The 26108-nt window shown below is 46.5% G+C and overlaps 1 protein-coding gene across 1 annotated transcript; it reads left to right on the plus strand.

The window, feature by feature from the left end:
- The first annotated feature begins 1521 nt into the window (after positions 1-1521).
- Trim16 (tripartite motif containing 16) lies at positions 1522-22807 on the plus strand. The gene is made up of 6 exons (XM_059269389.1): positions 1522-2284; positions 9766-9861; positions 15679-15912; positions 18130-18295; positions 18674-18769; positions 21911-22807. Exons 1-6 carry the CDS (start codon positions 1787-1789, stop codon positions 22492-22494), a joined length of 1674 nt encoding a protein of 557 aa, XP_059125372.1. The 5' UTR covers positions 1522-1786; the 3' UTR covers positions 22495-22807.
- Positions 22808-26108: the final 3301 nt, after the last annotated feature.

Below are 26108 nucleotides of genomic sequence, written 5' to 3' on the forward strand. Positions count from 1 at the left end.
TCTGTGGCACTTCGTTATGACAGCCTGAGAAGATGAGGATGCCCTGTCCAGGAACACTTTCATTAGATGGGTGTAGGGCTAGGTTAGCACTTGTCCATCCCTGGAAATCACAGAATAGGATATGCGGCCTGGAGAGGCTGTGTGGAGCTGTCTGTGGAAGGAGACAGTGTCTTCCCTGGTCTCCCTGACTCTTCCCTGCCACCATCTATTCCTGGTCAGCTCCTGGAATGCACTAGAAGCTGACACTGGGGGGTCAGGATTAGAAACGTGCATCATGTCCTGCAGCTAAGGAACCAGGTTGCTGCATAGGATGGCAAACACAGAGACCCAGGAGTTTTGCAAAAGAGAAGAAATATATTTGAAGGCAGCTGAGGTGGGCACAGAAGGGGAGAAGCACAACCAAGTCCAATACCTAGAGGATGGGGTCTGGTGACATGTATGGGATAAAGAAGCAGGGTGGGGGAAGGGTGGTTGAGGTGAGGCAGTTGGTCTTCATGGCTCTTCATAGGATGCATGTTCAGAACATATCAGCGTTAGAATGTTCTGAAGGTAGAAATTTTGACCCTCTGATGCCAAAAGGTCACCCACTGGTCACCTGCTCAGATCCAAATGAGTCAGTTTCAACAAAAAGGCCTTCAAGTTTCAGAGAAGTGACCCAGGCAACCATTATCATCAGAACCCACACGTTAGTGGCATTCATGGCAGAGCGTGGAAGACCCAGAACCTGCCCAGCTGTGTGGCCTCTCAAACGAGAGATTTTTTTTAAAAGTCAACTAGAATTGGGGTTAGGAAGGTGGTCCAGTGGGTAAAGTGCTTGCTAGGAGTGCATGAGGACCTGAGTTTGATCACCAGGACCCATGCCATGGTGCTCCATGCAATGGTGCTCCATGCCATAGTGCTCCAGGCAATGGTGCTCATCTGTAACCCCAGCACTGGGGCAGCAAAGACAAGAACATCCCTGGGACTGGCTAGCCAGCTGCTCTAGATGACCTAACAAGTTCCAGGTTCACTGAGAGAGCCTGTCTCAAAAAGTGAGGTGGAGTGCAATTGAGGAAGACACCAGACTTTGACCTCTGCCTCTGTCTGTCTGTCTGTCTGTCTGTCTGTCTGTCTGTCTCTCTCTCTCTCTCTCTCTCACACACACACACACACACACACACACACAAACAAAAATAAAATAGAAGTCAGCTATTCCCTCAAAGCAAGTTATTAAAAGCAAGTGAAGCTAGATGATATTATTTATTTATTTAGGTCATAGTTTTTGTGGTGGTGGCGGTGGTGGGGGAACAAGCTCATGCAGGGTAAGCGGCTGCTCTAATGTCAAAGTCCTTGCATTTTGGATCCCTTTAAAACATACGAAGCTAAATATGGCTTGTGGGAACATTCAAAGCCGCATGGGCTTACAATAGAACTCAGGAATCTCTTGCTGTCTTCCAGAGCCACAGGCACACGTGGTCTCCCGCAGAGCCTATGGGAGACGGTTCCATAAGAATAGAAGTTTCTGGGCTGGACCAGGAATGGGAAGAAGTCTGAGCCAGTGAAGACTTCAGAGCCAAAGGGCAGTCCCGAGCTTGAGGATCGAGTCGCCTTGTCACTGCGGCTGGCTGCTAGCCAATCCGGAGGAGCCCAGTCCTGTCTGAGTAACTGAGCTTCCTCCGAGGGAGGAAACAGTTAATCTCTCAGGCAGCTGCAATCAGCTAGGCGTGGCTCTTGGGTCTGACTTGGGCTACACAGATCCTGAGGCAAGGGGCAGAGGAAGGACGTCTTAGTCCCGCAGAGCCTCCAGATGGCTGAATTGGATCTGATTGCCCCAGGGCCACTGACCGGGGTCAGCGTTCACCCCTTGGCCCCTCTGGGCCCAGACCCTCGGTCAGCTATCCCAGTAGAAGAAGAGGATGTGGACTCTCTGGGGAAGCCAGGAGAGGAAACCCAGGGACAGGGCTGCGATCCCGCAAAGGTCGGGGCTCCTGGTGAGGGGGAGGAGGAGATCCTGTGTGACTTCTGTCTTGGGGCCAGCAGAGTAAGGGCAGTGAAGTCCTGTCTGACCTGCATGGTGAATTACTGTGAGGAGCACCTGCGGCCACACCAGGAGAACAGCAAACTACACAGCCACCAGCTGACGGAACCCGCCAAGGACCGGGATCTGCGGACCTGCCCTGCCCACCACAGCCCTCTGGTAGCCTTCTGCCACACACACCAGCAGTGCATCTGCCAGGAATGTGGTGAGGGCGAGCACAGGGGCCACAGCACTGTCTCCCTGGAGGCAGCCCGCAGGAACAAAGAGGTGAGTGATGGGGTCCGTCCACATGGGACGGGGCAGTGGGAGATGGTGTCCCTGGGGAGAGGTCAGACATGCTGCCACTCCTGGCTCTGTGGATGCCCCTTCGGTGTTCTGAGTTTACAGACAAGGACTTTAGCTGTAGTGCCTGGGTGTTGGTCCGGTGTAAGTAAATATCTATAGTGTAAGTAAATATCTATAGCCATTGGCTTTGGAAACAAAAGTGGGTCACTGTCCCCATCCCTGTGTGGCTGTTACTGTGCGGTCTCTATTGCCTCCGTCCCTGCGTGGGAATTTCCTCCTGTTTCTTGTTAGTGTTTGGTGAGGTGTGTTTGGGTGTGGGCTGTACAAGTTTCACCTCAGGAAGATGGTATTCCCCTCTGGCAGGATCTGTGAGGCAGATTCACTACCAACCCTCAAAATACAAACCTTGGCGAAAGTCCAAGAGGAAAGAATAAACCTCAAACTTCATTTCTCTTTTTCTTTTTACCGAAAAAGAAGCCAATATAACAGGCCGCATTAGAGTTAAAAAAAAAAGCCAAGATAACAGAATTTGAAACACACACTGAGATTAACACCAAGGACGACTTAACTCACTGGAAAATAAAATTTCCTTACCAGATAGGGCTATCAGGAATGGCTGAGCACTACCATGCTCAAAGTCTGAAATTTTACTTCCGTCAGATAAAGACACTATTTCTGGAACACTGCTTACCTTTGTCCTAAAGTCAAAAAGCCAGACGAGACCTTGGGGATGGACTCAGCTTCACAGGCTTGGTTTCTCCCACTTTGAGTTTTCCCATAGGAAGTGAGGTTGACTCTTGTCCCACAGGTCTGGTTCACCCTCAAGGCACTTACCTCTTTGTACCGCCCACAGCTGACAGGGCCACAGTCCTTTTGCAGCATGAGTTCCCGGGCAGTAAAGGAAAGAGGTGTCTGGGTAAAGGGCTTTCCTGACCAGGGTATTTCCTCTGTGCCTATACCAGAGGTGGATTCTCTCTAGTCTCAGTGGGTGTTTTTCTGGAAAGTTCTGCACTCTAGATGCTAATGAGTCACCATTTCCGGCCTGGGAAGCTACTTGTCAACTGTTTTCAGTGTTTCCTTTATCAAGGGATGTCCTGTAAGGAAAGTACAGAAATCAACAAATACATAAAATGAAAGGGCCCCACCCAACTGAGGGAAACAGCCCTTGCTGGGTATTGCCACTTCAAAACACGTTTTGTGGCTCTTCCCACCCGAAATCTCAGTAATTATTATGAGGGCTCTGATTGTCTCTAGTATTTGTCCAAGTTCACACAGCTGATGGGTGAGGCACGGAAGCTTCTGGAATGCCATCTTATTGGAGAAAAATGAGGGAAAACTCAGATCACAGCACTGTAATCTTAATATTTGTTTATTTTATATGTGGGTGTGTGGACGTGTGTGTGCATGTATGTGCGTATGCATGTGGCGGCAGAGGCTAACCTCAGGTATGGTGCTGTAGGTGTGCAATGAAAAATGACTGTATGTGCCTCCCACTTCCCCTCCAACTCTTCCATATCTACCCAATATGTCCGCTCCCAACTTAACATCTTTTTTTTTTTTTTTTTAAATAACCCACTAAGTCCAGTTAGCGCTGCCTCTTTGAGCATAGGTGAGAGGCCATCCACAGGAGCGTGGGAACCCTGCCAAGCCACATCCTCAAAAAAGAGTGATTCTCCCTCCCCCAGCAAGTGTCAGCTGCCAGTGGCTCCTTGTGTTTTGAGACAGGGCTTTTTCTCATCTGGACTTAAGTTAACCAAACAGTCTAGGCTGACTGGCCAGGAAGACCCAGGCATCCACCTGTCTCTGCCTCCACAGCACTGGGTGATAAGCACATAACACCATGCCTAAATGTTTTTTAATCTGAAAAGTTTTTAGGTTTATTTTATGTGTGTATTTTACCTGCATGTATGTATGGGCACCACCTGTGTGTCTGGTACTTGTGGAGGTCAGAAGAGGGTGTCAGTGCCCCTGGAACTGGAGTGATGAGCAGTTGTGAGCTGCCATGTGGGTGCTGGGAAGCACATTCAGGTCCTCTGAAAGAGCAGCAAGAGCTCTTCACCACTGAGCCATCTCTCCAGCCCCAGCTTTAAAGATGCTTGTTTATTTTTATTTGATATGTATGGATGTTTTGTCTGCATGTATGTTTATGCACCACTTACATGCCAGGTGCCAGAAGTACAGACAGCTGTGAGCCACCCTGTGGGTGCTGGGAATTGAACCCGGGTTCTCTGGAGTGTAGCCAGAGCTCTTAACGGCTGAGCTATCCCTTCAGCACGCTCAGCTTTTTTAAGCGTAAGTTCTGGGTATTAAATTCAGGTCCCGATGCTTGCATAGTAAGCATGTTACAGACTGAGCTGTCTCCCCGGACCTAACCTTGCTTAAAAAGAACAACAAAACAACCATGAAAACGAACAAACAAACAAAAACCAACCACTACATACAGTAGAGGCATTTGGTCACAGCATGTTGCTATTCTCTTTGGATACAGTGTCTGAACTTTATGAATTTTTAACTGGAAAACCTATGCATGAGGATGTTAAAAAACAATCTCTACCAAACAATGCAGCAGATTTGAGTAGGGAGGAAGTTAGTTCTCCACCCCAACTCCAGATCCCGCATCCTGTGCTCAGAACACCTATGTTTGGTTCCCTCAGAAATGCCCTGAGCCTGTTCCAACCCAGATGCAATACAAACTGAAGGCTAACCACCCTGTACCACAGAGACTTGGGTGAGCATTTTGGCCAGGAGGAGCAGTGTGGAGCATACATGGAGCCCCAGATGCAGACATCTTGGGAGAGAGCTGTGTGACACAAAATGCTGGCTGAGAGGCTGGGGGGCGGGTCCAGGGCTACAGCCCTGTCATGGACCCCTCTTTACGGTCTGCTTTAGAGAGTGAGCTGCGCCCTTTCCATCCTACATCCTTATTGTCAGCCCAGAAAGCAAGTGTACTCTGTAGGCACGGCCACACTCTGAGTGGCTCCACCAAGTCTTAGCAGCCGAAAGATTTATTCCAAGGAGCCCAAGAGCCCAGCTCAGGAGACAGTTTCTCGAAGAGCACCATTAGGACTGTTTTGAAAGACTTATTAGACATATCGCAGGTTCCAGAGGTTCTTTTCAGCTAGCCCACACCTCCTGCAAGTAAACTTGCTTTCTGAAGGTCACCCTGGAGCCAGCCAAGGGCTCATAACTCATGCAGGCACGTTGTGTACAGGAAATGGCAAAGTCAGGTCAGCTGGGAGGGCACAGAGTGATGTTTCTGTCAGCCACGTGAATCCTTTCTGAAGTGCCCATGGCCACCACAGGTTAGACTGATGGACGAAAATTAGGCGTCGAGAGCTGGATGCACCTGACCACTGGTTCCATCCTGACGAACTTCCAGAGCTCAGCTGCTCCTAACAGAGACCTCAGTGCTCCCCTCAGCTCTAGCTCAGTGTCCTGAGGCTCCTTTTACCTTGTCAAAAATCTCAGGCCTGCCAGTATGGAAATGAGATCCCCATCTCCCTTGTCCTTCCACTCCACCCCCCCCCCACCGTGTGTGTGTGTGTGTGTGTGTGTGTGTGTGTGTGTGTGTGTGTGTATGTGTGTGTGTAAAATTTGGGTTCCTGGGACTGCTTTTGTTAGTTTCTCTGCCCCATAAGTGTGTGTGGTTCCCTCCTGCTCTTCAGAGTGCATTTGATGGGTTAAGAGGGATGCTGGCTGTACTGTGTACCCTCAGGGAATTTGGACTCAGGAAGGTATGACACATACTTTAATTTCATGGCATGCCAAAGGGTTGGTGCAACACAACTGTTGTGTGTTTGAAGTGGGGAGCCAGCCTGAAAGTGACATCAGCACAGTGCTCCTGGAGGAGGGAAGGCCTGAGCTAAGACCTTTGAAGGCCACTAGTGCCAGGCCACTAGTTCAAGCTCAGGATTGATTCCAGAAGGTCAAGATGGATCTTGATCGCACACAGTCTCCATGAAGAGAAGGTACCAACCATGCGAGAACTGGAAGGATCTGTGCTTGTCTGGAGAGCTGTCACCCAGCATTACCCAGTCTGTTCGCTGGCAGTCAATATGGTACTGGGCCACTCGGGGTAATATTCTCACAGAAACCCAAGTGAGTGCCTTGGGGTCAGTATTATATAACTTGTTTACTCACAAGCACCAGACTATACCACTACGCTTTCCAAGAGCCAGGAGTGCGTGGCTTAGTTGACCTTATTGGCATGCAGTAGGTCCTGGTCCAGCCACAGAGGAATGGAGTCAGCATCCAGGTCTAACTCTCGTGATACTAAAGGCAAAGTCAGTCTTACAGCAGAGTAGAAACTAAATGACTCGACAAGATCCTACAGCCAGGAACAAGGTCTTCATGCTCCAATTCCATCCTTTCTCAACGCTCTCTGCTAGAAGACGTGGCTGTCTGCGCTCCCAGGCAGTCCTGCTCTCAGACTGGGCACACCATGGCTCTCTTAGGGGACTCTGAGGTCAGAGTCTAAGGCAGCCCATCATTTTCTAGGAACAGGAACAACTAGAGAGACAAGACTCAGCCCCACCTTTTGTGGTAATTGGGAGTGTTTTCCTTGTGGTGACTCAGAGGGGTCCTCCTTTGATGCGTAGGCATCCCTTTCTCCTTTTATGGAAGTCTGAGGGCAGAGGCTAGAAGGCCCTTGCTGGACACCCTGGCTGTCTCTCAAAGGCTTGGCTGGGATAACAGCTTTAAAACACACTTGTGGCGCCGCTGCTCAGATGAACCAGGTTGCTAGGGCATGCTCTGTGGTGTCTTCCAGTTCCTTCAAACAAGCAATTCACCTTTCCCTCCTTGACCCTGGGGCTGGGTCACTGCAGAAGATTCCAAGATTGCCCTCCAAAAGGCCAGACACCCTCCTCTCCTTTCTCCACTCCCCACTCCCAGGCATCAGGTCTCTAGTGTCAAGGGTGTGATCCCCGGGACACCCTCAGCTTCACTCCCGTGACCTAAAGCTGGAGCAAAGTTTGCCTGCCAGCCCTCCATGATGCTCTGGTGCTCTGCCTACAGCTGTTCCTTCAATGTGTATTGGGGGGGGGGTGGCGGTGAAGAGAGGTGTGAAACTTTTCCAGGCTTCATGGGAAAAGAGCCAGATGCTCAATTTATGACTTCTGAGGTCTATTGGGCATAATGACTTGGTTTGGAACACAGACAGAAGCTATTAAAAGCACCCAGAGCTGTTTGCTTATTAGGTGTGTGTGTGTGTGTGTGTGTGTGTGTGTGTGTGTGTGTGTGTGTGTGTTTTGTGCTATCTCATGCCCTGTGGACACAGGAAAGTGGCGGTACCTCTGAGGTTTGCCAAGGCTTAGGTTCTCTATGTTGACAGGCTGTCTTTTTGGCAGGTGATGGTGTCCTCTGAGCTCAAGAGACATGCGTGAAGAGTCCAGGCAGGCAAACCTAAGACTCTCAGGCAGGCACTGGCTTTGGCTTGGGCAGGGGTGGGGCAGGGAGGGCAGAACTTGCCTCCAGGTGCAAGCATGGAGCATGAATAGAAAGCAGCCATGGTAGCAAGCCTGGTGGTGACTGATAACAGTAAGGGGGACATTATTGACACTTAGGGTTCACTTAGCGTGTACCTGGCTCTATCAAGTTCTTATTAATTTCATTTAGTTATCTCATAACCTGGGACATAGGCATTTTTATCCCCATCTCCCAGGTAAAGAAAGGGATATTTAGAGACATTATGTCGTGAAATAGTAAGAAATGCGGAGATGTCAGTTGCTTTTCTTGGTGTCCTGGCCACAGATACCTGACAAAGACCAGCTTAAGGAAGGCAGAGTTTTGTCTTATGGTTTAGGAGGGATGCAGTCTGTCACGGTGGGAAGGTAGGGTGACAGGGGCTTGGGCAGCTGGTCACACTGCATCTGCCATCACAGAGAGCAAAGGCTAGAGCGATGACTCAGCAGTTCAGAACACTTGCTGTTCTTTCAGAGGACCCAGGTTCGAGCCCCAGCACCCACGTCAAGTATTCAAACCCATGAGACTCTGGGAGACATCTCACATCCAAACCACAACATTCTGCCTGTCCCTGGCCCCCATAGGTACTTGTCTGTATCATAATGAAAAATACAGTTGTTCTAACTGCAACAGTGCCGTAGTCTTCAATAGTCCCAGTACTGTACAAAAGTCCAAGGTCGCTCCCGAGACTAAAGGCAATCTCTTACCTGTGGGCCTCTGTCCAATCAAACACAGTTTACACAGTTCTGATATATAAGGCACAGAGTAAATATTTTCCCTCCAAAGGGAGGAATGAGACATAACAGGGAAGAATGAAGCCAAAGCAAGGTAATAAAAACACCCTATAACTTCATGCCCAGTTCTGAGGTTTGGGATGGGATCCTCTGGCTTCCAAATGACTCTTCTAACTGCAGCACACCTAGCCTTTTCCCTGGGCAGGCTGTACTCCATACCTACAGCTTTCATCAGCAAATATCCCATGGCTCTGGAATAGCCCAAATTTCAACTTACCTTCACACAGTGCCCTCTCAGGGCCTCCGTGTAGAGAGTCAGACTGCCACACACCGCCTGGACTCACTAGCTTTCTGGACTCCTGGCGCAACCCTGCATCACCTTCTTACTCTTGCATCCGTCTTGCTTGCAAACCCAGGACCATGTGGGTGAGACTGCCAGGCTCTCCAGGCAGCTCAAGATGTAGCTCGGCCTCTTGAACGACAGCTGTAGCAGCCCCTGGATGTATTGCTGGCTGGATCTTCTAAAACACACATCACCAGGCAGTTGTTTTTGAGCAGGGGACCCCTTCTGTGACAGTCTCGGTTCAGAGTCTCTCCTTTGAAATATATTTGCATCTTCAAAAACTGGACCTTTTGATGGGAAGTCTTGCTCTCAAAGCACTTTCCCTATGTCCCATGCAGAGCACGAGGCTTCTCTTCAATAGGGCTAATTGATCAATAGGGCTAATTAATCCCTGTATTGATTACAGATGATTTAGAATCCACCCTTGTCTGCATCTTTAATTTCTCATGCTAATTTCCTTGGCAAGTTGCTTATTTTTTCCTACCCACTTGGTGCTCTCTCTCACTGCAGACCTGGATGAGAGCAGTGAACAGTAACCATGACTCAGCCTGAATGTTAGTCTGTCATGAGATGTCCTCTGCCGAACAAATTAGTCTATTACTTTTGAATTCACCCTGAATTAACTTCTCAAGACCCAGGCAGAATTCTTTGCCAGAGTGGGACATAAATGACCCGTATCCCCGCACCACATTCATGCTCAGGATGTGGCAGCTGCTTCATGCTGAGTTCAGTCCCAGGAGGCCACTGATACCTGTCTGACCCTTTGTGCCTCTAGGCTGGCTTTGAGCTCAGTTTTAAAGGTCATGCTCTCCTTTCAGGGGAGAAAGGCAGGGATATGAAGGACAGAAAGTGCTGTTGTCCTTGGGGACTACCTGTATACACCAGACTCTTTGCTCCTTAGTCCTCTCCTTCTTCCTCCTTAGGCTGACCTTCGGTGCATGCAGCTGGACCTGGAGCAGAAGCTCAAGTTGAATGACAATGCCATTGCCAGGCTCCAAGCCAACCATAAGTCTGTTTTGGTAAGACTGGGTCAGGTTACCTGTCTGGCTTCAGCGTACTTGGCACCACTGCAGGGTTGGTGAGACCCATTTGGGGCTGTAGGACGTGGGTTGGGCTCTAGCGGGGGTGTCAGCAAGTGAAAATAGTAGGCACAGTTGGCCACATTACGAGGTGCCTTTGCCTTGTCGGGATTTCTTACAAAATGGGCGTAAGCAGGCTGGAGAGATGCCTCAGTGCTTAAGAGTACCAGCTGCTCTTTCGGAGGACCCTAGTTCAATCTCCAGCACCCATGTGGCAGCTCACAACTGTCTTTACCTCTAGTTCCAGGGGGAATCTAATGACCTCTTCTGGCCTCCGTGAGCATCAGGCATATGGTACAAAAAAACATAAATGCAGGCAAAGACCCATACACATAAAGTAATAATAGGATATTTTAAAAATTGACTTAAGTTTTAAAACTGGTTAAGTGAGTCACCTTTTAATAATATGAAATAGACCCAGGTTAGTCTTGGACTAACAGCTTTCCTAATTTTATATGTGTATATTCTCTCTCTCTCTCCTTCCTCCTGCGGGGGAGGGGGAGGGGGCACACTCTGTCTCTTTATTTTTCTTTTGACAGAGTTTCACTTTGCAGCTCATATTAGTCTAGAACTCACTATATAGAACAGGTAGCACCAAACTCTTAGCAATCCTCCTGCACCAGCCTCTCAAGTGTTGCTGGGATCACAGACACACACCACCACACCAAGATTATATATGTTTTATTGATTAAGGGAAATGTGCATGTATGTGTATGCTCTGATTGGAGGTCTTCAGTCAGAGCTCCAGGAATTATGTGTCCTCTGGCTTCTTCTATCCCAGGAGGGTGATCTGCAGGAAGCTGGAGAAAAGAATCAAGGACTCCTGGATTAGTCAGTGGTATTTGGTAAGGTCAATGCTATGGCAGGCAGCTTAGCTTTAGTCTCTTCTGGTTTGATTTTAATTTCCCAATAATAAGTTCCATAAACACCTGTCATTGGTGACAAGCCAAGGGCCACCACTCAGAAGAGAATACAGGATATTTCCCCTGTGGCAGTGAATTGGAAGTATCATCTTACAAACTGAGAATGAATGACTCTATCCATCTGACTGTCCACCATTTATCCATACTTTATCCACTTACTCACCTATCTATTCACCTATTCATCTACTTATCTACATGCCCATCCATCCATCCATCCATCCATCCATCCATCCATCCATCCATCCATCCATCCAACTACCCCATCTATCCATCCATCCATCCATCCATCCATCCATCCATCTATCCATCCATCCACTCATCCATCCCATCTACATACCCATCCATCCATCTACCCCATCCATCTATCCATCCATCCATCCATCCATCCATCCACTCATCCATCCCATCTACATACCCATCCATCCATCTACCCCATCCATCCATCCATCCATCCATCCATCCATCCATCCATCCATCCACTCATCCATCCCATCTACATACCCATCCATCCATCTACCCCATCCATCCATCCATCCATCCATCCATCCATCCATCCACTCATCCATCCCATCTATATACCCATCCATCCATCTACCCCATCCATCTATCCATCCATCCATCCATCCATCCATCCATCCATCTATCCATCCATCCATCCATCCATGCATCCACTCCCCCATCCATCTACCCATTCATTCATCCATCCATCCACCCACCCACCCACACATTTATTCTAATCTAGTATCCAACTTAGTTTCTGTCTCCTGAGTGTTTATAACCAACTAGTCACTGAAGGATTAAAAACCTTCCTTACCCATAGCCGTTAGGTCACCAGCCTTCTAACTATGGTGCTTTTTGTGTCTTCCAGCAATCAGGCCACACCGCTGCAGTCTTTCCCTCTTAAGACAAAGAGTTGACAAGCCCTGCCTCTCTCTCCCTTGCAGCTGCAGGATAGGTTTATGGCCCTACGTTGCGCTTCCCTTTATGCCCCTTGGCATGTAGGCTAAGTCAGGCTAGGTCACAGTATAGCACCTACCCCTGGAATCTGTAGGTCCCCATGAAAATCTATAGGATGGAGGGACCACCTTTGTTCTAGGGATGGGAAGGGAGCTGATATACTTAGAGACTCCTGTCTCTCACTTCAAGCCCCTCATGGGTGCTGATGATCATGAGATGCTTGCTCTGAACAAAGCTAAGTAATCTCTCTTGTCGGATGTCAACATCCTCAGTACGGACCTCATTTTCTTTGTTATAGGCACAATATCTTTCTAAAGAAAGAAAAACAGTTGTCCCTGTAAAGTCTCAGAGACTTGATTTGCAAGTTCTGGATGATTAGGAGGGTTACACAAGACACAGTTCTGGCTCTGTAATCTGATTCCTACTTAGTTCTTTTCTTTTAAGATTTATTTATTTATTATGTGTACATGTTCTGTCGGCATGTGTCCCTGCACGCCAGAAGGCGGCACCAGATCTCATTATAGATGGTTGTGAGCCCCCATGTGGTTACTGGGAATTGAACTCAGGACCTCTGGAAGAACAGCTAGTGCTCTTAACCGCTGAGCCATCTCTCCAGAGTCATCTCTCCAGCCCTACTTAGTTCTCATAATGACATGGTAGTCAGAGAGATACTGCAATGGCCTTCATATACAAGGGATGTGGAGACACACAGAGAGATGTTAAGCCTGCCTTGGACTCTTCATATTGACTAGATGGGAGAATCTGGGATCGTTGTTTTCTTGCCCCGAGAATGATTCAGTACATTGCTGGGTATGTGTGCCATCCTCATATTTTTAAACCATTAACTACTAACTATTTGATATGTTCATGGCTCTCTCTTTGCATGGCTTACTTGTCATGGTTTGGGAAGTAATTAATATCCTTCACATATTCCATTCATACGAAAAGCAACATTTCTCAATGGGAAGGTTTAGGAAGAAAATGACCGGCAGGAGTCTTATCCACCAATATCATCCATCATCAGATGCCTCCTTTAGGTTAGCCTTCATCAGGATGATCTCTGATGGGATGGAGAGGGACATGACCTTGAATTTTGTCTTCAGACTAATGCCTTTTAGCCCATTTAGCCTCATATAATTTTCTTTTATGGGGAACCGACATAACGTAATTGTGGAGGTTAAATGGACTATGTTCTTTTCCCATGACACCCTCATATTTATTTCTATGTCTTTTTCTGTTCCTGGATTTTAGAGTCTATTTAAAAAGTGGCCATAAGCCAGAGAAACCAAAGCAAGCAGTGTGGCACTGCATTGGTCATATCAACACCACTTATTAGTCTAGGAGTTCTTGACTCTTTTCTCCAGCCTTCAGCGCGTTAAGACTAGTGATCTGCTCAGACAGACCATCCTCCTCCATGGTATAAGAAGCCAGGGCATGTATAATTAATTCCTGGAGCTCTGAGTGAAAAGCTCCACACACCCTACCAGGCAAACACACCCTGGTTCAGAAAGCACACACAAGCTTGTTATAGTGACCCACACCTGTGACCTCACCACTTGGGAGGCTAAGACAGAGGGATTGCCCAGAGTTTAAAGCCAGTCTGGATAGGGAGTGAGCGGGGTAGGGAGTCCCTACTTGCTTCTATGACTCATGAAACATGTACATCTACTGCTTGATGGGTGGGAAGGATGAGTGAGCCAGAGAGCTGGAATGAGTTAATGTGGAGCTTGGATGAAACACAAACAGCTCTACACCCCCAACCTCAACCCCTTAGAGCAAAGGCTATAAGCAAAACTGCCCTGTCTTCCAAGGTAGATTCCTCCATCTTTTCTTTATATTCTATTTTCAGTATTAAAATATAATTTAACATTGAGATCAAAATCCGGCCAGATGCTGAGACAGTATACAATGATGAGTCCCTGTTCCATTGCTATAACAAAGTGCTTGAGCTGAGTTCTTTGTCAATGAAGTTAAGGTTGTTTGGCTCATAGTTTCAGAGGTTCATGATCATATGTGTACAAGCTGGGTTCTGTTGAGGGCCTCATGGTGGCTAGCACCACTGTGGCAAGAATGTATGCAGAAGAGAGACAAAGAGAGCCCAGGAGAGCAAGACTCACTCTTTTATAACAACCCTCTCACGGGAGCTAGTGAGGGTTGGGGCCCACGACTCTTCCATATCCTTCTACTGCAATGTCTAACATGCTGGGAACTAAGTGAACCAGTACACGGACAAACCCCATCAGAACCACAGCCATGGTCAAACACATGGGTGCTGATCATAGATAGCCCTGTGAGTTTGGCAAATCATTGAATTTGCTGGTGTCTCAATTTCTTCATCTCAGTGATAGGGAGCATCATGGGTGACTTCTTGTTAGAGTGGATGAGAAGAGATGGGATGTTTGCCCCAGTACCGGTAACATTTACTCAACCTGGTTGTTGTGCTTATAATTTCCTATCATTGTACAAGTAACCAGATAGGCAGCAAGGACCCAAGACTGCCTCATGCTGCCCTGGTGGGTGCACACTACCACCCATCCCAGGGCTTTTCTGGGTCTGGGCTCAGGGAATTTGGAGAAAATCTGCTCTCTGCTCTCTTTCTTAATGGGACCACAGGGTATTTGCTTCCTGCTCTTTCCAGCTGCCCTAGGCCAAGGAAAGCATCAGATAACGGAAAAGCTGACAGGCAGTGAGTGTGTGGGCATTCCATCCACTCTTCAGGACCCTTTCCAGGAGGGATGCCACTTGCTCTCTTTCCTTCTGCTATCGGCCATAGATCAAAGGCTGATTGGTGACTATTTGTTCTCCCAGCATTGCACTCCAAGGCCCAGCCTGAACCAGGCAGTGGTCCTCCTATCTGCTGCCATCATTCCTTCTTGCCATCTCTCTCCAAAGCTGCTGGCTCCCACAGACACCAGGACAGCCCTTTCCTTACCAGATTACCCATTTTGAGTTGCTGCCTCCTTGGAGAGAGGGTGCTTGTGTGCCTCACTGAGGACATCATCAGCTGCTTTCACTTCCCTCAGAAGCCTGGTGTAGGCCTAGCCCTGGCCCTACATTAGGAAGAACTGAAAACAGAACATGGAGAGAGATCTCAGTTATGTGGGTGGTGCAGGTGTGAAGGGTGCTGAAGCAGGCAGAGAATGGTCCTGGGCTATGGGGTGGGGATACGGGGTTAGGATAAAGGAATCGATATGCAGGACGTTCTCAGGAAGTGCACTCAGTGATGTGCCTGGGTGCCACAGTCACCAACACTCTCTAACGCTTCCTGGGGACTGCCTGCTAGAGATACTGTAATATCAGATGCACTTTTGGCTCAGCCAATGGTCATTTAAACAAGGCACAATGAAATGCTAAGAATACTTACACAAAACAGCACAATCGTTTATCTCTTGAAATATATTTATCAACTATACTGAATACCGGTACTGCCCTATGACAATCAGTACAGTGGTTCTCATAACTTGTGGGTCATGACCCCTTTGCGGGGAGGAACCAAACCACCCTTTCACAGAGGTTGCCTAAGACCATCGGAAAAACATAGATATTTTTTACATTATGATTCACAACAGTGGCAAAATTACAGTTATAAAGTAGCAACAAAAATAATTTTATGGTTTGGGGTCACCACAACATGAGGAGCTGTAGTAAAGGGTCACAGCATTAGGAAGGTTGACACCCATTAAATCAGTATATACCTAGAAGAATACATCTCTTTTCTTAGGCACCCAGAATCCCCACAAGAACAAATCTGCCTTTTACTGTCTGGTGTTCTTTAATCTTTGGGCTTCTCCGCTTCCTGGTCATGTATGTTGAGCTTTGACCCTGTTGGAAGCCTCTGTAATGGAGTCTTGCCTGCTTCCCACCCCATCCCCACCAGGTGTCCGTGTCAGAGGTGAAGGTGGTGGCCGAAGAGAAGTTTGGGGAACTCCTTGCGGCTGTGAGGAAGGCCCAGGCTGACGTCATGCTTTTCTTAGAGGAGAAAGAACAGGCTGCACTGAATCAGGTCAATGGCATCAAGACCCACCTGGAGTACAGGAGCATCGAGATGGAGAAAAGCAGGCAGGAGCTGGAGAAGTTGGCCACCATCAGCAACACTGTGCTCTTCCTGGAGGTACAGAGGCTGCGGGTGGAGTGGGAGCAGGGGACTCTGGATGCATCTGGCCTGAGACACACCCGTGCATGGGACTGTCTTTTCGTACAGAGAACTGTAAAAGCAGGGGAGTCAGGTCTTGATTCATCAGGAAACAGTAATACGGGAGGGCCCCGAGAGGACTGATTAGATCAGGGAAGATCCTGGAAGGTAGCTCAAGTTCTGGGCTCTGCATGTGCCACATAGAGACCACCATGTGCAGACAGGACTAGGAGAGACCACGCCTGGCTCAAGGAGTCAAGGCGCTTTGACAAGGAGTGGGTGTGGGGTCTACGGTGGCGGAAGACGAGCCCGGCAGGGCCAGACCAGCGTGCAGCCGTGAAGGACTTTAGGTGGGGATGCAAAGAGCGCAGAGATAGGTTTCATGAAACACTCCGGCAGGTGTGTGGAGGTCTGCATGACAGTGTGAGACTGGAGAGACCGGCTGGTTTTCAGATTGGGCTGTGTCCACTGGGGTAACCGAGGAGGGCTTAGCAAAGCGAATGGAACTTTCCGTCTCACAATGTATCATGGGCATGGGAGGCATAAACCAGTTAGGCCTGGGTCTACAGAACATGCCCTCTTGCAGGATAACACTACCCCTGGTCTTAGATCTGTCACTAGATATCACTGTGTAGTGTTTAAAAAACTCACCCAGACTCTCGAGAGTGTCAAATTCCTCACTCACCAAACTGACAGGTTGGAGTAAAGAATCTGCAGCTTTTCTTTCAGTTTTACTATTCAAATACAAACAATTCCTTGCTTGAAATATGTGAAAGAAAAACAAACAAAAAATGCTTGTAACCTCAGTGACCAAACTCAGCCAGTGAAACATACTAAAAAAGTCCATAGAAAGTGGACAGTCTCGCTCTTTCTCTCCATTGTTTTGCTTTGCAGTTCCAAAACACAAAGAAAACGTGAACATTTGAGTCCTCAATCCATGAGACTCTACCAGGATCTCTTCTAAAAAGTGAAAGTTCTTTCCCTTTCTTCTTTTTTTGTAACTTTATTATTATTATTAGACAAGGTCTCATGGAACCCTGGTTGGTGGCCTCTAACTCACTATATACCTGAGGATGACCTTGAACTTCTGACCTTCTTCTTTCCTCCTCTGAAATGCTGAGATTATAGCAGCAGCCACCACGCCCACTTTATGCCATACTGGGGGTCAAATGCAGGGTTTCATGCATGTTAGGTAAGCACTCTTACCGACTGAACTACATCTCTAGGCCCTGTAACTTTATTTTTGAGATTAAAAACTTGAATAATCATAAAATATAGTTTAGCATAATGTAATTCAGTTGTAAAATTTAGTGAAAGATGGGTTGTTTTTTCCACAAATAATTCAAAGTGACAGCATTTCTTTCTTTATTTAGACAGGGTCTTCCTATGTATCCCAGGCTGGCCTTAAACTTGGGTTCCTACTGCCTCAGCCTACTGAACGCTGGGGTTACTGGCATGGACTGTAATTTATACCGACAGTACCCATGTTTTGCTTCACCTATTTGAATTACTTTTATCTTGCACTGCACCAAACCCATAACAATATGAAAATGCTCATCTACAGAGCTCTGGTTTGGACTCCTCTTCTATAGGTCTGCCTCGGTGTGACCGATTTCATTACTGTTCTATCTGGTCTGCTACCTGAAGCTTCATCTGCACCTGAGTAGTGATGATGCATTGCACATAAAAACAATCTTCCTTGACCCTACGTTGGGTTTGGAACTTAAGTAGCTTAATGTGATTTTCTGATGCACGCATAACTTTCAGATGCTAAAGCGAAGTGCAAGAATAGCAAGCGCAGTCATTGGGTTGACAGGACTGAGGTTGGCTTGGGGCTCTTCAGACCGCGGCAGCAGCAACAGCCAGGTCTTTCTTCCGTTCTCACCACAACTCGTACTTAAGCCATGGAAAGAGAAAGGATTTAGGGAATGGCCGACCTAAGAAGGTTCTTATTCCCTGGTCCCCAATCTGAGCTGTATATGGGAGCTGTCTGCGGTCATACATCTCTTGATGTTAAGAAACCCACGTTCCCACTTGATTTTAAGAAGGCTCACTTCCTTTGTAGGGTCTCGAAGCATAGGAAAAACACTTTATATGCACTCTCTCTGTGAAGCACGCATTGCCATCAGCCCATTTCACAGATGGAGAAAGAGACATGTTGGGAAGAGCTGCCTGATTCTGTTTCCCTCTCCGCAGGAGTACTGCAAGATTAAGAAGACAGAAGAGACTGCCTTCCCCAGCATTTACATAGGGCTGAAGGATAAACTCTCAGGCATCCGCAAGGTCATCACAGACTCGACTCTGCACTTAATCCAGTTGCTAGAGAGCTATAAGGAAAAGCTCCAGGAGTTTTCCAGGGAAGGTGAGGAACTTTCTACAATGGTGATGAGGAAAGAGGAAACCTGGGAAGGGAGGGAAAAGGACCCATTTCAAAGCCATTCTTTGGCTAGGCCATTAATGATTCTTATCTCGACTTTATCTTATAATTGCAACCTGAAGGAGGTAAATTGGCCACATTGCATCAGCATTTCTGTGACTAGAGTCTCAGGCTGCAGACGTTTGGGTTTTAAGTGGATTCTGTGTTAGCCTGGGGTCTTCTCCAGCAGGGTTTGTCTGGTACACAGAGTGTGCCCAGCTTCCCAGGCACCAGACCCTCCAGAAGACCGGGGAAGGGCAGCCTGTTTCTTGGGTACTCCCAGTCAACTGGACAGGTGCTATTCACAACTCTCTGATTTTCTAGAGGAATATGACATCAGAACTCAAGTGTCTGCCGTTGTCCAGCGCAAGTATAGGACCTCAAAACCTGAGCCCAGAACCCGGGATGAGTTTCTCCAATGTAAGTTGTGAAAGGTAGCCCCTTCTGACACGCTGGCGGCAGTGGGATGCTTTGCCAAAGCAAGAACCACCATATCTGGTAGAGGATTTAGGTTCTTGTAACTTCTCATCTATTCCTAAATGATAGACTTTAAAGTTTTTAACTGAAAACATTTCTTCCTGAAATAAATTGAAAAATGCAACAATTCCTATATATCTACCCAACACTCAGTTTCTCCAAAATGCTGACATCATACATAACTATGATACATCATGCAAGAAATTAGCATTGCTCCAATATTATTAACAATGTTGCAGATCCCCCCCCTCCCCCCCCCCCCGGTTGTCTAAGTTATTTTTCTATTACTGTGACAAAACACCATGACCAAGGCAAATTATAAAAGAAAACATTTAATTGAGGGCTCACAGTTCCAGAGGGTTATGGTCCATGACCACCATGGCGGGGAACATGGGAGCAGGCAGGCATGGTGCTGAAGCAGTAGCTGAGACTTCACATATTGAGAGACAACCTAGAGGTAGAGAGAAAGAGACACTAGGAATAACATGGGCTTTTGAAACCCCAAAGCCTATCCCCAGTGACATATCTCCTCCATCAAGCTTACACCTCCTAATCCTTCCCAAACAGTTCTACTAACTGGGGACCAAGTAATCAAGTATATGAGCCTGTGGGGGCCATTCTCATTCAAACCACTACATTGGCCCAAAGTTGAACTCAGAGACACAGATGTGTGTTCTAGTTTCCTTTCTGTTGCTGTGATAAAAACATTCTGAACAAAATAACTTAGGGGAGGACAGGGTTTATGTCATCTTACATTTCTGGGACACAGTCTATCATGAAGGAAAGTCAGAGCAGAAATTTAAAGGCAGGAACTTGAAGCAGAAATCATGAGGGAATGCTGCTTGATGGCTTGTTCAGTCACAGCCTTATGCTTATTCAGTCTAGGGATGGTGCCACCCACAGTGGGCTGAGCCTTCCTGTATCAATTAATGATCAATACCACCTCCTTAGACTTGCCTACAGACTAATCTGATTGAGGCTTTTCTCTTAGGCAACTCTAGGCTATGTCAAATTGACAAAGCTAACCAGGGTCCATGTTCCCATGTTTTCTTAATCCTCTCTAATCCACATCAGTCCCTTAGGCTTTCTTTAGATTTCATGACCTTGGCATTTTGAAATGTCCTGTCCATTTACCACATGGTTATTTTTAAGTGTGCCTTGACAAGATCTTATTGTTATTGCATTGATGTGGTCTGGCATCAATTTGGTTTTTGACACAGGGTTTCAGTATGTATGTAGCCCAGGTTGGCTTTAAACTCTTGATCCTCTTACCTCTGCTTCTCAAGTGCTGTGATTAGAGATGTGTGTCCAAGCCCAACTGTTGCCATTTTCAAAAGCACCGTATTTCTAGCTAGACATGGTAGAATATGCCTATAACCTTAGCAACTTCTAAGCACAACACTCACGAGGCTAAGGTAGGAGAATGGAGCGTTCAAGGACAGCCTAGGTTACATGGTGAGACTCTACATCAATTGACCAACCAATCAACCAGCTAGTCAGCCAGCCAACCTGTCAGCCAGCCAGCCAGCCAACCAACTAACCAACCAACCAAATGAATGAATGAATGAACAACGACAATTAAAGCACTATAGGGCTGCAGAGATAGTTCAGCTGCTCTTCCAGAGGACCCAAGTTCAACTCCTAGAACCCATATGGCAGCTCACAATTGTCTGATTCCAATTCCAGGGGATCTAACAACCTCTTCTGGATTCTGAGGGCACCAGGTAGGCATGTGGTGCACAGACAGACACATAGGCAAACATTATACCCAACAAATAAAAGTACCACATTACTAAGCAGTGCTTTGTGATATAATAAGTTTAAGAGATCTTTCACATAACACATATTGTAGTCTTGAAAAAAGGAAGTATCACCACCACCTGTCTACAAAAGTAATGTGTACGATATATGTGAAGTTATACGTTAACCAGCCTGATTTAGCTACTCCATGGTGTATACATATTTCAAATATCATGTTGTGTATAATAAACACAAGCAATTTTTACATGTTAAATTCAGAACTTAGAGTGAGAAAATGCTCCATGGTAGTCAAGAATTCATCAGGTTTCACCTCCCAGCAGGAGAAACTTCACTGTAGTCACAGCTCATTTGTACAGCATCCTTCTGGAACATGCAACTGAGACGTGCTCCTGTGTGGTTTGGGGGAGCAACCACGATCCCATCTTTTCCTCTGGATATTATGTGGGCCCCAGAAGCCCACAACTATGTCTTGCTCTTGTTGCAGCTCTGCATGTCTTGGCCTCCACCTGCTTTGTTCTCTCCTGTCTCCTGTCAGAAGCACATTTTAGAGACAAACGTTAAAACCATATACTAAATGCCATTTGGTCTTAAAATGAAAGTTAAGAATATCCTAGTATAATTTGTCTTTCTTTACAAGTGTTTTTACATATGTTAAGCCTTTTTGAGTATTATTTTAGGTAATGATACAACATATCTTTTTGAAATACTATTCTTACTGTGGAGAATAATTAAACAGCTTATTACACTATGCCAGACAAAATTTGCCCATGGCTTAGATGGGGGTGAAGCAAGGGTCTTGAAAGGAGTGGCTGGAGTATTGGAGGCTTGGAAGGAGTGATATCTGCATTGTAGGAGGGACAAGGGCAAAAGAAACATGGGAACAATTTTATGTTTGACTTGAGTAGATGTGCACGGAGGTGCTGTTGTTAGTCTTTGCAGTTAGGAAGAAAACGCATTTGACAGTGTGTCTAAGGCTTACCATGTTAAATGCTGGTCAAATGCTTAGCAAATGAATGAGTGGATCAAATTTAGGCATACAAGGATCTGAATCTCTGAACTTACCCCAGACCCATAGAATAGTGCCTGACTTCCTGTATACAGTCTATGAATGAATGAACGAGTTAATTGCTCTATTGAGTTCAGATATTACAGTAAGTGCAATCAACTCAAGCTTCAGAAAGGGGTGTGTTCTCTCCACTGGTTTTCACCTGCCCCTGATCCTAGGGAAGCACTGGCTGGGCAGACAGAACCAAAAGATGGGTGTACTCTCATGAATGCCTTGGGGGCCAGCTAGGTTCAAAGTTGTCTTCTGTGTTTCCTCAGATGCATGTGACATCACATTTGACCCGGACACAGCACATAGGTACCTTCGTCTGCAGGAGGACAACCGCAAGGTCACCAACACCACGCCCTGGGAGCACCCCTACCCGGACCTCCCCAGCAGGTTTTTGCACTGGCGGCAGGTGCTGTCCCAACAGAGTCTGTACCTGCACAGGTATTATTTTGAGGTGGAGATCACTGGAGGAGGCACCTATGTTGGCTTGACCTGCAAAGGCATTGACCGGAAAGGGGAGGAACGAAATGGCTGCATCTCTGGAAACAACTTCTCCTGGAGCGTTCATTGGAACGGAAAGGAGTTCACAGCCTGGCACAGTGACACAGAGACCCCACTCAAGGCTAGCCCTTTCCGGAGGCTCGGGATCTATGTCAACTTCCCAGGAGGAACCCTTTCTTTCTATGGCATAGAGTATGATACCATGACTCTGATTCATAAGTTTGACTGTAAGTTCTCAGAGCCAGTCTATGCCGCCTTCTGGCTGTCTAAGAAAGAGAACTCTATCCGGATCGCGGATCTGGGAGAGGAGCCCGAGAAGCCTGCTCTGTCCTCAGCGGAGACTGCTCCCTAGACTCTAGGATCTGCTCCCAGACTTTGCTAACTAACTGTGACGACTGGGCAGCAGCTGGTATTTTAAGGTAGAGAGAAATATCCGCTGGTGGTAGTTGACTCTGGAAACTGTGTGGGTCCCGAATGAACTTTCCTGTCTGCTTCTCATTGCAGTTCTTGCGTGAAAGCAGAAACTCTAAGGCACCAAAGCCTCTCCCCAAACTTTCTAGTGACGGGGTCTGCTCGGGTGATTATCAACCTTCACCCAGAATTTATGACTAGGGCTCTTCTGGGCATAACAAGACGGCATAGGGTCACAATAAATCACAAACACATCTCTGTGCGTTTATGTACTTGACGTGTCTAGCGTGTTTTCTCGGTGTTAGTTATGTCATCTTCACGGGATAAACATTTATATTGTCTTCATGCTACACATTAAGAGATGGTGTCAGGGCGGCTAGCTAACTTGTTCACAGTTAGTCTGGTCACTCAGTAAATGAGGGGTAGAGTTGGGATTCAAGACTGGGTAGGCTATTGTTAAGCTTGTGACTACCTCATTAGATCATTGTGGTGGTTTGACAGAAAATGGCCCCCAAAGGAAGTGGCACTATTAGGATGTGTGACCTTGACTACTTCGTTCTCCTTTAGACAGATGGCAAACACCCATCATGCCTTTAGGCACACCATCTTCAAATAGATCTCTACGGACATAACCTGATGTCCCTGGTGGGATTTACTAGAAATATTACTTCCCTGTCATTTCCCACGACCCATGTCAAGGCAAAATCTCTTCCTGTTCAACCAGTCTTGTGATCTGTCTCAACGGTGTTACTTTACCCACTGTGTATGGGGGTGGGGGTGTGTGTGGGGGGGTGGGCTTTGAGCTCTCTTTTTCTCAAGCTTCCCTCAGTGTGACAGTCAGTCTGACCCCCTGTTGCCTGCAAGATGGAGCACTCTCAGCTCCAGCACCACATCTGCCTGCACGCTGCCGTGCTCCCCTTCTATATCGTAACGGACTAAACCTCTGAAACTGTAAGGGAGCCCCCTCAATTAAATGTTTCCCTTATAAGAGTTGCCGTGATCCTGGTGTCTCTTCACAGCAATCGTAAACCTGAACTGAGACAATCATGAATGTTACATATAAGGGGTAAACCTCATGCTAGACGGCATAGCCAACAAACATCCCTTCAGCATCCCTCTCAGGGTTTGCTCATCTTTCTGCATGTGCCAGGCTCAGCTTGGTCATCAAGCCTTACACCATCCAAGCCCTCATCCCTCACACAACAGCAGCACGTTATGGTTTTGAACAGCAAGGTTTAGAATAGATGTTTTAGTGAGGCCCTTTAGGGAGGAGTCTTTGTCCTCTCTTCTAAAGTTACCCAGACTTCATCAACTTGTCTATTTTCTTGTGCAAAGAGATAGTTCTTCAAGAGTTTGGGGACAGTGCTCACCTCTCCTAGGAGCTATTCCTGTGTTTGTGCTAAGCTGATACTTTCTGCCATGGTTCTTATTTCTCCCTGACACTCTGTTAATTCCTCCGTTCTCCTTTAGACAGATGACAAATACCCATCAAGCCTTTAGGCACACCATGTTCAAATAGATCTCTGTGGACCTCACCTGATGTCCCTGGTGGGATTTACCAGAAATAGTACTTCCGTGTCTTTTCCCATGACCCGTGTCAAGGCAAAATCTCTTCCTGTTCAACCAGTCTTGTGATCCTGTCTCAACAGTGTTGCTTTAGAATTAGACTCTGCACCTTTGTCTCCAAGGACGTGGACAGTGCGGTATTTCAATGTCTTCACTTCATGTCCTCATATCTGCTATGCTGAGACACTTTCCTCATCTGTCATCTAGCACATTACCTCTCCTTCTAGCAGAAATAGACTGCTTGCAGAATCCACGGTCTTCTCTTGAGTCTGAACCTTGTGGGTAGATATACTGATTATGATGGGGCCAAAGCCAGAATGTTGCAGACCTGCTTAACTTCTGGGTTTAGTGGCACACTAGGTACTCAGTGGTAGAACTAGGCAGTGCCATGATTCACTGCTTGCCTCCCTTCCCCACTGAACGCAGTGAAACACTTTCTCTTTTCATTTTATTTGAGATCCAGCCTTGCTAGGTAGCCTAAGCTGGCCTGGGATGCACTATGTATCCTCAGCTGGCCTCAGACTCACAGCTGTCTTCTGAGCTTCCCAAGTGCTGGAGTTACAAGCATGAGTTACCAGTGTGATGCTCAGCTCAGTGAAGGACCTTTTCAGTAGCAAAAATCAGTCTGAATTTCTTGGATCTAGCTGTTAAAGAATACTCTTCAAAAGAGAAAAATCATATCATCTTGGCTTGTTCCTTCATTTTTTAAAAAATTAAATTTCTTTGTTTTTTATTTTGATTTTAATCGACACACAATAACTATGTATACTTGTGGAATTCACTGTGGTTTTCAATATATGTATGTAATGTATAATAACCAAATAAGAGCAATTAACATGTCTATCACCACAAATATTTATTTGTTATAGAACAAACCCTGTCTTCCAAATGTTTTGAAACAAGCCTATCATTATTATTATTATTATTATTATTATTATTATTACTATTGTTGGTAGCTGCCATTTTAATTACCACAGACTATCTGATAAACCATTTTATGATTCTGCTTTAGATTAATGCTGCATTTGTGAGTCTGTTGTTTTCAGGAAAAAATTTTTTTTGAGACAGAGGACTCATAAACGCTGAGATTATAGGTGTGTCCCACTGTGTCTAGTTTACTTGGCATTAAGGACTGAATCCGAGGTTCCATGCAGTCTATGCACAGCTCTCTACCAACTGAACATCTCCAGCCCTTTATTAAAAAATTTACATTTATTTATTGACTCTGTGTGTGTGTGAGAGAGAGAGAGAAAGAGGGGGAGTGGGTGGGGGGAGAACCATGGCACACATGTGGAGTTCAGAAGACAACTTGTGAGCCATCCCACTCCCTTCTTTCTTGTTTTTCTTTTTGAGACAGAGTTTTGCTCTTAGCCCAGGCTGACTTGAACTTCTGACTTTCTCAGCTCAGTGTTACCGCAAAGCCAGGGATTAATCTGTGCACCACCAAACCTGATTGTTCTTAAGAAAAAAAAAAATCAAAACTGTCCTCATCTCTACCGTTCTCTCCAGTTTCTCAAAGATTCAGTGTCCTGAAATGTAATTCGATTAGGCCAAAATATCCAAGCTCATACACAAAGAGCCATTTAGCTGTCTCTTTACCTGGCTTGAACTTTGGTTTTTCTTACAGCTTTTTGCCCATTAGTTTTCAGGTTGAAGATCCCTTTTCATATAATAGACCAAAGCAAAATTAAAGAGTCTTACATTTGCTTGCTTTCTGTCATGGCCTCAAGTGATGGACGTATCACTTTTCATTTTCTTTGAAAACTAAAAATTAGCTATAACACAAAAAATAAAAACTAAGAAAAGGAGCCGGGCGGTGGTGGCACACGCCTTTAATCCCAGCACTCGGGAGGCAGAGCCAGGTGGATCTCTGTGAGTTCAAGGCCAGCCTGGGCTACCAAGTGAGTTCCAGGAAAAGGCACAAAGCTGCACAGAGAAACCCTGTCTCGAAAAACAAAAACAAAAACAAAAAAAATAAAAACTAAGAAA

The sequence above is a fragment of the Peromyscus eremicus genome, chromosome 8a (genome assembly GCF_949786415.1).
Source record: "Peromyscus eremicus chromosome 8a, PerEre_H2_v1, whole genome shotgun sequence".
Taxonomy (NCBI): domain Eukaryota; kingdom Metazoa; phylum Chordata; class Mammalia; order Rodentia; family Cricetidae; genus Peromyscus; species Peromyscus eremicus.

What these genes read in the sequence shown, in the direction of transcription:
- Trim16 (XM_059269389.1), top strand. Translation starts at nt 1,787, where the DNA reads ATGGCTGAATTGGATCTGATTGCCCCAGGGCCACTGACCGGGGTCAGC. An exon ending in CCAACCATAAGTCTGTTTTG is followed by an intron (nt 9,862 to 15,678) that starts GTAAGACTGGGT and finishes CATCCCCACCAG; the next exon opens with GTGTCCGTGTCAGAGGTGAA. An exon ending in CCGGGATGAGTTTCTCCAAT is followed by an intron (nt 18,770 to 21,910) that starts GTAAGTTGTGAA and finishes GTGTTTCCTCAG; the next exon opens with ATGCATGTGACATCACATTT.